Source organism: Coregonus clupeaformis, chromosome 11, assembly GCF_020615455.1.
Source record: "Coregonus clupeaformis isolate EN_2021a chromosome 11, ASM2061545v1, whole genome shotgun sequence".
In the NCBI taxonomy this organism is placed as follows: Eukaryota; Metazoa; Chordata; class Actinopteri; order Salmoniformes; family Salmonidae; genus Coregonus; species Coregonus clupeaformis.
The window spans coordinates 32922404-32936122 of NC_059202.1; the positions used below are offsets into that span (position 1 = coordinate 32922404).

General features: G+C 42.8%; 1 protein-coding gene across 1 annotated transcript; it reads left to right on the forward strand.

Moving 5' to 3' along the window:
• Positions 1-3655: 3655 nt before the first annotated feature.
• Positions 3656-13290, forward strand: LOC121577139 (lipoprotein lipase-like). Its single transcript, XM_041890923.1, has 6 exons — positions 3656-3880; positions 5547-5743; positions 5863-6042; positions 10857-10933; positions 12121-12513; positions 13068-13290. Exons 1-6 carry the CDS (start codon positions 3784-3786, stop codon positions 13288-13290), a joined length of 1167 nt encoding a protein of 388 aa, XP_041746857.1. The 5' UTR covers positions 3656-3783.
• Positions 13291-13719: the final 429 nt, after the last annotated feature.

Here is a 13719-nt window from a genome sequence, read left to right on the forward strand (position 1 = left end):
TTCAACATGTAGCTATTCTTAGGACATTATTCAAATCTCTGTCAACATAACTCAATAGTGTATAATTGTTGGCAATACATCACTTACAAGACTGACTATATAAGTATATAGTCGGCAGGTAGTCTAGTAGTTAGAGGCAAGCCAGCAGCCGGAGGGTTGCCAGTTCGAATCTCGGGTCTGATGGGAAAAATCTGTTGGGAAGTGAGCTGTCAACTGGAGGGTTCCTGGTATCAAACTCTAGATGCCATTGTGCCCTTGAGCAAGGCACGTAACCCCCCACAACAACAGCTCCCCTGGCGCCCAGTGTAGCAGCCCCCCTCATCTCTCCAAAACGTGTATATGTACAGTATGTGTGTCTTTAGGAGGGGTTTGGTTAAAAGCGGAAGTCAAATTTCCGTTGGACCTTGAGTACAATTGACCAATAAAGTGATCTTAATCTCTTAATATGATCACATGCTGAACCTTATGCCATCAATATAGAGGCAGTTGTCATTCACAGGTATTATCAATATTTGCTAACATACATAAGAGAAATAACACTAACATCATTTGATGTGGATGGCTACTGTTGTAATAACAGTGTTATTACTCCTGTGCTTAACACACAGTGGTCTCATTGTGCCTAATCTGACACCTGCGGCTCATTAAACCTTACGTCTGACATTAGAGCCTATCATCAGTACCCTAAAATACCAAAACAAGTTATGCAACACATAGTGGCAATACACTGAGAAATAGCTTTGGACCCCAAATTCCCTGAGTTGGAAATACATGGTAGAATCCCATGAAAACAGTGAGGTTAATGGGTAATTATTGGAATTTGGAGCATCAAAAAAATAAGGAAACATGATAGGATAGGTATTTCCCCATGATTCACTACTGTGATACTTCAGTTACTGTACACAACAACATGAGATACATGAAACATTTTGTCAACATTTTGCTTTAATTCATTCATTAATACATATTTTTCATGGATTAAGAAGATATATCTTGAAAGTATTTGGCGAAAACATGGAAACCATCTGTCATCCAGGCTCATCCTCATTCGGTAAATTACAGTCGGATTGAGGAATGACACTGATGTGTTTAAGCAATCCGGTCTGCCTGTGTTCCGTCAGGGGTGATGGACAGAAATAGGGTTAAGAAACTTCTTCCCTCCCTTGATGTCATCAAAATATTTCCTTATTGTGTTTTTGTGTTTGTGTACGACTGTCGCCCCTACAAAGATGTGGTTAAAACCTTACTTTTCACTGAACTTATTGTCCCAAAACGGTTGTCCCCAGAATGCCTCTCCAAGAAGTTATTGTCATTTTTCCATTAAAGTTCTTATGAAAAGCTCCAAAAACAAAGCAAACAACGTGAGATAAATGTTTGCAGTGAGGATGGAATAGTTTAGAATAATTTTAAAGATGTTCCTAATGGGAAAAAGATCCACTTCCGGCTCATTTAGCTACACAACACACACTATATATCACAATTATGATAAATAAACTAGGATATCTTTCCAGTTCACATGGTAAGAACTTCCTGAAGCCTTTAGAACCACACATGTAATTCTTAGAAAGAAAAAGCATTCCAGAACAATTTATCACCTCCAAAACGTTGGCCAGCAATTGTTGTTACGTTGGCTTCCAAACCAAACCAAATCACTGGCTTTTCCAAATCTCTACAGTACAGCTTTCCATCTTTATCTAATCAAAACAAACTGCGTCACCATAACACTGAATGAGATGCTTCCCTCCAAAATCAGTTTCCCTCCAGAATGGCAGCACCATAGCAATGGGGAGTGATTGCATCTGTTTTTCTAATACTGCTGTTCCTGCTTTACAAGGAAACTCTGTCATGTTCCTAGAAAAGCAACATTAGATTGGATGGCAACTGGAACGCTACAAGACCTGCTTTTTCTTTGGGGGGAGCAGCAGCGGATGTGTGTGTTGAATCTGGCAACAGTACAATAAGACAACTTCTGTGGGGATTTTTCCCCTTTTGTCCCAGTTGTTCCAAAACAACAGCGACAAATGCCAGCATCGGAGCCAAACTTTGTTTCCACCTCATTCTGAGCGACCAGGGGCCTCTGATAGGTTTGTCAGGGCGTCCACTCTGGACTTTTCCTTGGCGCTTGACAACAATGGTCCACCATAGAGGCTAGACACACTTGCCATGTGCACATTCTTGAAGGAAAGCATGTGACCCTAGCAGGTGATATTATTCTTAGTCCTACGTACACACTGGTGCACTGCTTTGATAATGGAAACACAGGACTGGTCCAACAGACCTCTGAGGCTGACCAATCACAATTCACATGGACTCCAGATCCCTACTGACTGATACAGTATGTCAAATGTTGGGAAGATCAATGGTCTTAAGTGAGGAAGCTGGTATGTGTGTCGTTGGTGAGCGGGTTAGTTCCTCCCTGTGTGGAGGTATTTCTGTGTTGTATTCTTTACTCATTTCAGTAAAGTACGTTTCTTCGAGTTCTGTGTCCTGCGCCTGACTTCGATCCACCGCATTACACTGACACTCGTGACATCGGCGTATGTGGCAAATCAAATTTGATTTGATAAGCGGCTTGCTCCTTCCTATCTACCAGTTCAGTTTATGCTTGGTGTTGCCCTATCCGTTGTGTGTGTGTGATGATGATGATGATGAAGTAAGTTCCCCTTTGTTATTATATTGTAGGAGAAATGTAAGTTAACTATGTGTATTATGATGCCTGAATTTATGGCGTATCCTTTATATCCATGCTATTGCTCCTTTATTTTATTCCTGGCAGTCTCCTTCGTTTATAGATGTTATGTTAAACCTATTTCCCCATAGTCACCTGGCACTACTTTGTCATGTCTGCACCATTCTGTTGTGTTCCTAATGTTTCCCATTTGTATCTCCCTTCCAGACCACCACATCCAATCTATCTCCAAGGCCTTACAAGTCACAACTTCTAACACATCCTTCCCACCAGTCTTATAAAACCATCCAACCCATGATCTCCCCATGTGCATTCTGACCCATGCACGATGGTGGCAGCAACCGTTAGTCCGCCAGAACCCTAGTCCTTTTCTTCAAGAAAATTCCTCATTTCCATGAGGAAATGTTATGCTGAAGTACTGAAATTCCCACAAGTTTCATAATGTTCTCTGAACTATTTGATAACATTCCCAATGTCAAACCAGTTGGAGAACATTACAAAAATTGAAATCAGTTTGAACTTTTAGGAAATGTTCTGTCAAAGCAATGAAATACCTTTTTTTTGTTTTTTTGGGGGGTGGTGTCAAGTTCCTTAAATGTGTTGAGCGTTCCAAAGCCAAGCAACTATCGTGCACCATTCCCATCACATTGTATGGGGAAGTGTTAAATTAACATTATTATTTTTTCAGGCATGCTCAAACTTTATGTAGAAATTTCCCTCACTTATGCAGTCAAGAGCAAGGCCATTTGTAGCTATGGGCAACAACTAATTCAATCTAGTCACATTGTAAATAACACATGCTTGAATACAATTATTAAAACTTCATTGCCAATTATCAACGGGATTTCTTACATTTACATTATACCCTCATTCCCTGCACCGGGTAAAATCAACCAATAGGTTTGTGACAGAGGGAGAGGTCCTATTTAGGAACTGGGCACTTCAAGGTGGTTCAGAACACTACGCGCTACCGAACGCACAGGAAATCTAACCGGTGGTAAATTGTCACGGTTTTACGTTCAATTATTTTTTTTCGGGCCTTAGATTGCAAACTTGACATTTCCCCAAAATAATAATTATTAGGTTGAAAAGAAATGAAAGGGTTGCAAGTGCAATGTCTTTACTTTCTTGTGTTAAATGCAGTATTTTATGTGTGTACTTTGGATCAGGACCACTTTGTTCATACCCTTGGTGAGTACATAATCCATTAAACTACTATTGAGAATGACTATTTTGCGTTTTATGGTCTGATTAGAAAACATTGCATTTGTGCCGCTAAATGACACATTCTCTGAAGAATCGAACTGTTCAGATGATTATAAATGTAGATGACAGCCTTTAGATACTGTAATTTTATATGATGAGGCTATATCAAATTTCGGGAGTTTGTGATGACGTAGACTAAATTGTTAGTATAGGATATGACCTCAATTATAAGACTGAACAGCCATTCATACACTATTTGAGTAACGTTACTATAATTAGGGATTGAAAAAATCCCTAATGTTGATGCATATTGGACATGAGAGTAGACAAAATATACTGAACAAAAATATAAATGAAACATGTAAAGTGTTGGTCCCATTTTTCATGAGCTGAAATAAAAGATCCCAGAAATGTTCCATACACACATTATTTATCTCAAATGTTGTGCACAAATGTGTTTAAATCCCTGTTAGTGAGCATTTCTCCTTTGCCAAGATAATCCATCCACCTGACAGGTGTGGCATATCAAGAAGCTGATTAAACAGCATGATCGTTACACAGGTGCACCTAGTCCTGGGGACAAAAGGCCACACTAAAATATGCAGTTTTGTCACACAACACAATTCCATAGATGTCTCAAGTTTTGAGGGAGTGTGCAATTGGCATGCTGACTGCAGGAATGCCCACCAGAGCTGTTGCCAGAGTTGAATGTTCATTTCTCTACCATAAGCCGCCTCCAACATCATTTTAGAGAATTTGGCAGTACGCCCAACCGGCCTCACAACCGCAGACCACGTGTAACCACGCCAGCCCAGGACCTCCACATCCGGCTTCTTCACCTGCGGGATCGTCTGAGACCAGCCACCCTGACAGCTGATGAGTGTTTCTGTCTGTAATAAAGCCATTTTGTGGGGCTGGGTCTGGCTCCCCAGTGGGTGGGCCTATGCCCACCCATGGCTGCGAACCTGCCAGTCATGTGAAATCCATAGATTAGGTTCTAATGAATGTATTTCAATTGACTGATTTCCTTATATGAACTGTAACTCAGTGAAATTGTTGCATGGTGCGTTTATATTTTTGTTCAGTATAGATAGGCTACAGAAACTCAAAAGTTTTATACAAAACTTGATGTAGGTCTTCTGCAATGGTGAAGTAAGACATGGATGTAGTCAGATTGCATATGAATACAGAAAGGCTATGGTCTATTTATTATTCAAAATATAATGTATTTGTGTCTGCTTTAACCTTCATGGAATGCAACCTCCATTCATTGCAGTGCAGTAGCCTAGTGCTTAACTATAGCCTTGGCCAAGGAGTCTGCTGATCCACTGTGACACAGCTACTTTTATACCCTGTGGGATTTGTCAGAGCTAGAGGAACAAAGCTGGGAAAAGCTGTGGTTTCTATGGGGTCTGTCTGACTGACTGAACCCTAGTAGCCCCCCTGGTACTGAGGGGCCTGTGCAGTCAGGCATCCCCACCACCACCAGTGTATTTAAAGATTAGAAATAGCAGCAAGGATCAAAACATCTTACAATCCATAGGCCTACAGCTACTTTCTATTGTCTTGAATTCTACCTGTCTGGTTTATGGTCCAATTAATATTCAAATATTTCTAAAGCCTATGTGTTGTGTTCACATTCCTCTCTAAGATAATTTAATGGACAACTTCAAGGACTTGTTTCAAAACAACGATGCCACCCCTCATGCCTACACCAAATTCTCCCTCCGGAAGCCTTTGATGCCGGAAGATGACATCTGCTACATCATCCCCGGCAACCCAGAGTCTCTCAAAGAATGGACTTTCAACAGCACCTCTAAAACTTTCCTGGTGATCCACGGCTGGACGGTAAGCCCCTCCAACCTGTAGCAGCATGTCTGTGACATTAAGTCCTTCACAACTATTGCTCAAGGGCTTGGATTCCCCGTCAATAACAAACCATTTGTGCTTTCTCACTGCCACAACAGGTGTTCGGCTTGTTTGAGAGCTGGGTGGCCAAACTGGTGTCAGCACTGTATGAGAGAGAGCTGGATGCCAATGTGATCGTGGTGGACTGGCTGTACACAGCCCAGAACCACTATCCTGTAACCGCCCAGAACACCAAGATGGTGGGACGAGATATTGCTCACTTCATTGACTGGCTGGAGGTTTGTACGATGACTCAACATCGAAGTCACTGCACTGTTTTTCAGAGAAAGTATAAATAACATGTTATAAACAAAGATTTACTGTATATTGTTTCTATTAGGGATGTGACAAATGGAAAAAATTATTAATGTTTAAACTGCCATTTTTATCAGTTTTCCAATTAAAACGATTCCATTGTAATTCACAATGCAGAATAATGGTCCTATTAAGTATGTATGACCGCTAGGGCCGGGCAATGAAGTTATATCTACGGCGACCCTTTACAGACATAGGACACCGTACAGGAACATGTCGATAATGTAACTTTTCAGACAATTTAAAAAAGTGCCGCATCAGAAGACTTCAGACAGTATAATTCTGCTCCGGCACATAATGTTCTATTGTTTCCCTGACAACAATAAACGTTGCTGATGCGCTGCTGTGTTTATGCTGTTTTTATGGTAGGGTAGCTAGATGTTCTTTCTTTCTACTAAATATAAGTTGCGATATTTAATGAACTTTAAAGTACTTTCTTTTAGGAAAGAGTGGTCTGCGTACAGGCGGCAGGCTAGGATTGACAGTTCTGGTCGCCTAGGGATGGAAGTTAGTCCCGCTTCAGAAGTTGCATTACTTTACAACAGTAGTGGTGCATGGGTAAAATCACTGGGACAACCTATGTGTTGTGATAATTGCGTTGTTTGCTCCATAATCTGTTAGTTCATATGCCTTGACACCGTGATATATAGGCCTAAGGCCGAGACAATAAGAAGACACAGTGGCAGAATAAATTCAACCACACATCTGTTTCATTCCAAACCAGAGAACAACATCCACAAAACATATTCCATGTAACAAACAGTTACATGACCTACAGCATGGTCAAGCAAGGTAATGTTTCCAACATTTTTGGACTGCTAAACAACTATTAATTTAGAACCACGGAGAGTTACCGCAAGTCGCAAAGAAAACAGGAGCTGCCTCCACTAATCCAGGACCATTTCAACATCATCTAGTCACCTATGCTTAGTCTAATATAGTGACAACTAAAAGATACCAAAAACGATTTAGTCCAATCAACATAAGCTAAATATGAGGCTGTCCATGGTACTGATGTGTTTGTGCGTGCAAGTAGAAAAAAACATGTTGACTCACCCTACTTCTATAGAAACGCCAATGCCATCCTCTTTCATGTTGTCTAAATGGTCTATGACTCATACAGTACATACAGTACATACTTTTCGTTTTTGTTGTCCTAGGCTACCTGGCTAAAATGCTTGCTCGCTAGCCTAATTTCCTTCCATGGGCAACAATACGCCAGGCCAGCTAGTTAACATTAGCATACTACAACTTCCATCCTCTCAGGCCAGGGGCACAATGTATGAATTTATGGTTGGATCACAATCACCGTAATAATCATTGGCCAGTATGGAGAACTAAGTAAAACCAAAGTCCAAATCCCTATCTCATCCATCGCTAATTTAGGAAAGGGATGATTTTAGCTAGCCACCGGAGAACAACAACACAACGAGATGCAACAATTCAAGTTATTTACTGTCAATAATAACGTTTGGCCTGTGACGTGATTGGTCTGAAGCCAAATCCAAACTTGCTTCCCTTGACACTTTTTTTGGTGCGCCAGGATCATTCACAGCTGAGCTCACTTAGTTTAGCTCAATGCTGATTGGCTATTATTTTATTTATTTTTTATAAATGCTTGCTGGCTTCTCTTGCATTCAATGCTACGGATGGCAACAATGTCATTCTCTTTCTGACCAGACAACATCAGATTGTCTCAGTATGTGTAGCCTGAGGGGCGCTGTTTACATACATGAATACACGCCACCAATGTTCCCTCTAAGCTGCGCACACGCAGTCGCCCCGAGTGCAGGCAGAAATATCTGCCCACAGAGAGAAGCACGGGATTGAACTTCACTCTACTTTCTAGAGCAGTGGTTACCAACCAGTCGATCGCCTTGTGTTCCTATTTTTTTTGTATTCTTCTCGGGTTGTTAGCGGTAGGTGCATCGGATTCAGCTGCCCTGCTCGCCGGTAGGTGAACTGTTGCCATTTTGAACCATTTCATGTCTCTGAAGGTGCAAACTCTGCCTTCCTGGTGGGCCTAGAGAGCAAATCAAATGCACTATAGGCCTACCGCTGGCCAGTCGGATGGCTCAGATGACCGTGTCTGCAGTAACGTAGCAGGCATAAAAGAAAGTGTATCTATAGGCTTGCATTGTTATTATTAGCGGCTTGGGTATTTTTTTTATATCAAGGAATATTTCACTTTTTCTGTTCATAGGTGTAACAACATGAATTTGTGCATGAGGCAGAAATAATGCGGTGCGACTTGAGTTTCACCATCAGCTGGAAGGTCCGAGTCAGTGGAGGAAAGGGAGAGTGGAGGGATGTTGAGAGGCCGACCCTCAGTCTGCTGCTCTCTCCCTTCGCTGAGACTGACCATCAGATGCAGGCACCATCAGCCCAGAAAAATAAGAAGCTAATTATTTAAATGTATGCTCACTCAGCTGTGCTTCACAAGTAATACAACAACGGATCTATTTTTGATATTTGGTATTTTATTAGGATCCCCATTAGCTGTTGTAAAATCAGCAGCTACTCCTCCTGGGGTCCACATGGAACATGACATAATACAGAATATTAATAGACAAGAACAGCTCAAGGACAGAATTACATCAATTTAATTTCATTTTGACTGAAAGTGATCTTGACTCAGAAAAGGTTGGTGACCACTGTTCTAGAGTTTTCCCTGTTAACACTATCAACGTTTCCCTTTACTGTGGCAATTGTGATTGAATGATCAATGCAATATTAGCCACTTTCAATGCAACTTACCGAAACAAAACAAACTATGCAAGAGATTGTTGTAGGCAGAACGCATCGGAGTACGATTCTATTGCATTGACACGCACTACTCAGCCCGTACTTTACACAGACCGGTGTGGCATAACCAATCAGAGCTGCAGTAGGCCTATATGCAAATAGACCATTGCCATACATGGATCTGTGCCATTTTACTTTTAACTGGACTGTGTTTACAGCATGAGCAGTCGTGAGTAAATGCGCTTGTTTTGAGATCAAAGTGAAAGCTGCATGTAGCCACCTGTGCACATTTTGTTCATATCCTTTGCTAGTTAGTGAGTTACTATCCCAGTTATAGATCGTTTGTAGTCAGCAATAGGAGAGAGATTGCTTCCTACAAGAGTACTCCTGAGTGGCGCAGTGGTCTAAGGCACTGCATCGCAGTGCTAACTGTGCCACTAGAGATCCTGGTTCGTATCCAGGCTCTGTCGCAGCCGACCGCGACCGGGAGACTCATGGGCGGCGCACATTTCGTCCAGGGTAGGGGAGGGAATGGCCGGCAGGGATGTAGCTCAGTTGACAGAGCATGGCGTTTGCAATGCCAGGGTTGTGGGTTCGATTCCCACGGGGGGCCAGTATAAAAATGTATATATGTATTCACTAACTGTAAGTCGCTCTGGATAAGAGCGTCTGCTAAATGACGTAAATGTAAGAGCACAAAACGTGTACATTTCTAGACATCTTTTAAAAGTGAGTCAGGTAAAGAGCTTTTTTTTGTCTTAAAGGGGCAGTGTTGTATTTTGAGACAGGCTTGAATAAGCTAAGTAGCCAATAGGCAGAGGGTAGCTTAATTTGTATGATTCTCTGTAATAATGGTATGGGAATAATAATGCATTTTATTTTGTAAAGTGGTTTCTTGCATCAAACAACACAACATTTTCAATCACCTTGTCTGAAGGACAAGTGGATAAACAGGTTAATGTCAAGCCCTTTTTTTTTTTTTTTAAGTCTCATGGAACGAAGGCATACATTGAACACCACACATTGGCTGCTACTGTAGGCTGTTAAAATGATTCATTTTCTCCATTGTTTTTGATGGTAGGACACTCTGGTAGGCCTACATTATGATGAAACAGCCACAGTAGCCTTCATGGCCACTGTTAAAACGGTAACTTAAAGTGGGTACAGCCTCAGTGTTCACAGTAAACGTGCGCTGGAAGTTGCACAGAATTTTCACAATGTTCAACTTTGCGCTCAGCAGACCAGAAATTTGCTCAGTGGCAAACATTTTTTGGAGAGAACATTGCACGGCACTGCTTTGCAGACAAGCAAAATGCCTTTCATGTCTCCAGAGAAGGTTTTGTGTCGGCGTTTTAAAAAGCCGTAGTTTGGCCTACCCTAACATAAACAAACGTGCCGTAGCCGAGGCGCTTTCAAGGGGCCACACACCATTATATCTGAAAAGGGTAATCGATACAGGCTATACTGGTAACCCACTGTAATTTCATATTATGAGACAAAAACACCCCATCCACTTAGCAACGAAGAGGAGCTTACCCCGTGCTCACAAGACTGGCCCGAAGATACCTCTGTATCCCAGCAACATCGGCCCCATGAATAGCCTAAGCCTGGATATTCTACATGCAACAGACCGAAGACTGAACACACACTCTTGTCATTAGCAAAGAGAGAGAGCAGGCAGGCCAGCGCGAGGGAGAGAGAGGAGGGCAGGTAGAACCGCAATGTCTTAATTGTCTTGCATGCCTCGCAAATTCACCTAAGTTTGCTGGTTTTATTTAAATTACGCAACTTTCCCCCAGGCCTTTATAGCCATACAGACTAGTTAGGCTACAACACGGAAAATTATGTTTTGTGATAACTACACTGTAATTTAAATTGTGGGTTAGGGATTTTTCTTTACGTTAAGGATCCCAACTTCGTTTTAACGTTTCATGTTCACACCCCTAGTTTCTATGGCAATGAACTTGACACTTTACTCCAATGTTTTTTGTAGGAGGCAACCAACATACCTCTTGAAAACCTCCACCTCATTGGCTACAGTCTAGGTGCTCATGTGGCAGGATTCCCCCCGTGGGAATCGAATGCACAACCCTGGCATTGCAAACGCCATGCTCTACCAACTGAGCTACATCCCTGCCGGCCATTCCCTCCCCTACCCTGGACCAATTGTGCGCCGCCCCATGGGTCTCCCGGTCGCGGCCGGCTACGACAGAGCCTGGAATCGAACCAGGATCTCTAGTGGCACAGCTAGCACTGTGATGCAGTGCCTTAGACCACTGCGCCACTCGGGAGTCCGCTGAGTGTACAAAACATTAAGGACACCTTCCCAATATTGATTTGCAGCCCCCCTTTTGCCCTCAGAACAGCCTCAATTCGTCGGGGTAGGGACTCTACAAGGTGTTGAAAGCGTTCCACAGGGACGCTGGCCCATGTTGACTCCAATGCTTCCCACAGTTGTGTCAAGTTTGTTGGATGTCCTTTGGGTGGTGGACCATTCTTGATACACACGGGAAACTGTTGAGCGTGAGACCCAGCAGCGTTGCAGTTCTTGACACAAACCGGTGTGCCTGGCACCCACTACCATACCCCGTTCAAAGACACTTAAATATTTTCTCTTGCCCATTCACCCTCTGAATGGCATACATACACAATCCATGTCTCAAGGCTTAAAAATCATTCTTTAACCTGTCCCCTCCCCTTCATCTACACTGATTTTAAGTGGATTTAACAAGTGACATCAATAAGGATTCACCTGGATTCACCTTGTCAGTTTATGTCATGGAAAGAGCAGGTGTCCTTAATGTTTTGTATACTCAGTGTATATAACAACATTCACAATCACTTTCCACACAATGACTCTGTTGTCAATTTGGGTACTGATCTATCATTGGCTAAGGCAGACATGTAATTGTCCATTTGTAACTTATTCGAAGATGGCAGGGCTTGTCAACAATAGGGTGGTGACTTCAGTACAACAATATGACAGCAGTTGCAGTAACTCTGCAGCTAGTCGCTTATCTGTCTTTACGACTAACATTGTAGCTGTCAGCCTGACAAAGGCCCATTCATAGCTGTTAAAAACAGAGGCCCCCAAACATCACGGCTAGAGAGAATCCCTTCAGAAGGTCACTAGAAACATCACTCTTATTGTAGGGCCCAGATAAAGGTTGATATTACTATCTATAATGGTAATGTTAGGGAAGGGAACTTTATCCTTCAATTGAGAATCTCAACTCTGGTTTTTGAATGTGGACCAGTAATGCAACTATCCCCTTTCTGTTCACAGCCATCACCGACGTTCCCAGATGTTCCCATGAGCGTTCCATCCACCTGTTCATCGACTCCCTGGTCAACGAGCAGGAGGCCAGCATGGCATACCACTGCGGGAGCAACGACATGTTCGACCGCGGAATGTGCCTCAGCTGCCGAAAGAACCACTGTAACACCGTGGGCTACAACATCAGAAAGATCCGCAAGACACGCAGCATCAAGATGTACACCAAGACCAGGGCCTCCATGCCGTTCAGAGTCTATCATTACCAGCTGAAGATCCACTTCTCCAGTAAGGTGGACAGGTCTGAGATGGAGCCTTCACTGACAGTCTCTCTGATTGGAACCAAAGGAGATGTTGAAGACCTCAAGCTGACACTGTGAGTACCTGCTCCAACAGGCAGTTAAACCCTAAACCATACAACAAAGCACATGCAATATCAACATTTACATTACATTTTACATTTTAGTCATTTAGCAGACGCTCTTATCCAGAGCGACTTACAGTTAGTGAATACATCTTTTTTTTTTTTTTTTTTTTTATACTGGCCCCCCGTGGGAATCAAACCCACAACCCTGGCATTGCAAACACCATGCTCTATCAACTGAGCTACATCCCTGCCGGCCATTCCCTCCCCTACCCTGGACGACGCTGGGCCAATTGTGCGCCGCCCATGAGTCTCCCGGTCGCGGCCGGCTGCGACAGAGCCTGGATTCGAACCAGGATCTCTAGTGGCACAGTTAGCACTGCGATGCAGTGCCTTAGACCACATCTACAGTTCAAGTTCTCATGCTACTGTATTCTAATCATAGAATACAGTAGCACGAGAACTTGAACTATAGACCATAAAGACTTCTCAGAGTTAAATGAGTTGTTCTTGTGAAGTGAGTTGACATTAATCTGTTGAGCATCTATGCTCTTTCTCATTGGCAGAAAGGAGAAGATAATGACCAATAAGACCCCTTCCTTCCTGTTGGTAGCGGAGAAAGACATAGGCCACCTACTGATGGTAAAGTTCAAGTGGGAGGAGTCTACTAGTTGGTCTGCCTCGTCCATGCTCAAAATGGTGTCGTCTTGGTGGTCAGATGATTATGCGGATTCTGAAGTGGAGGTTCACAAAATACGCATCAGAGTTGGGGAGACTCAGAAAAAGTGAGTTTTGAGAGGCCTAATTTCTTTAAAATCATGAAATGAAGACAATTGTCATCCATAAAAACATCAGTAATATAAATGTTTTGAAAAAGCAGTGCAGAAATAGACTATGTGTAACGATCCCGGCAGTCTGAGTCGGTTCCTGTCTGTGTACTAGTTTTTCTGCTCGGGATCTCCAGTTTCCCGAGGGTTCTGGAACGCTCCCTGCCTGGTTGCCGGGCAACGTTGCTAGGCGGGAGCTCTCTTGATTTCCGCACCTGCATCCCATCAGCAATCTGCACACCTGGTCCTGATCATCACCCTTCTTAGGCTCTGGCCTAACATCCATTCCCTGCCGGATCGTTAGCCATGAACAGTATGTTTGTCCGTGTATCAGCCTTGGAACTTCTAGCGTTAGTTTTGTTGTTTTGCACCTTTTTGACTTGCTGTATAC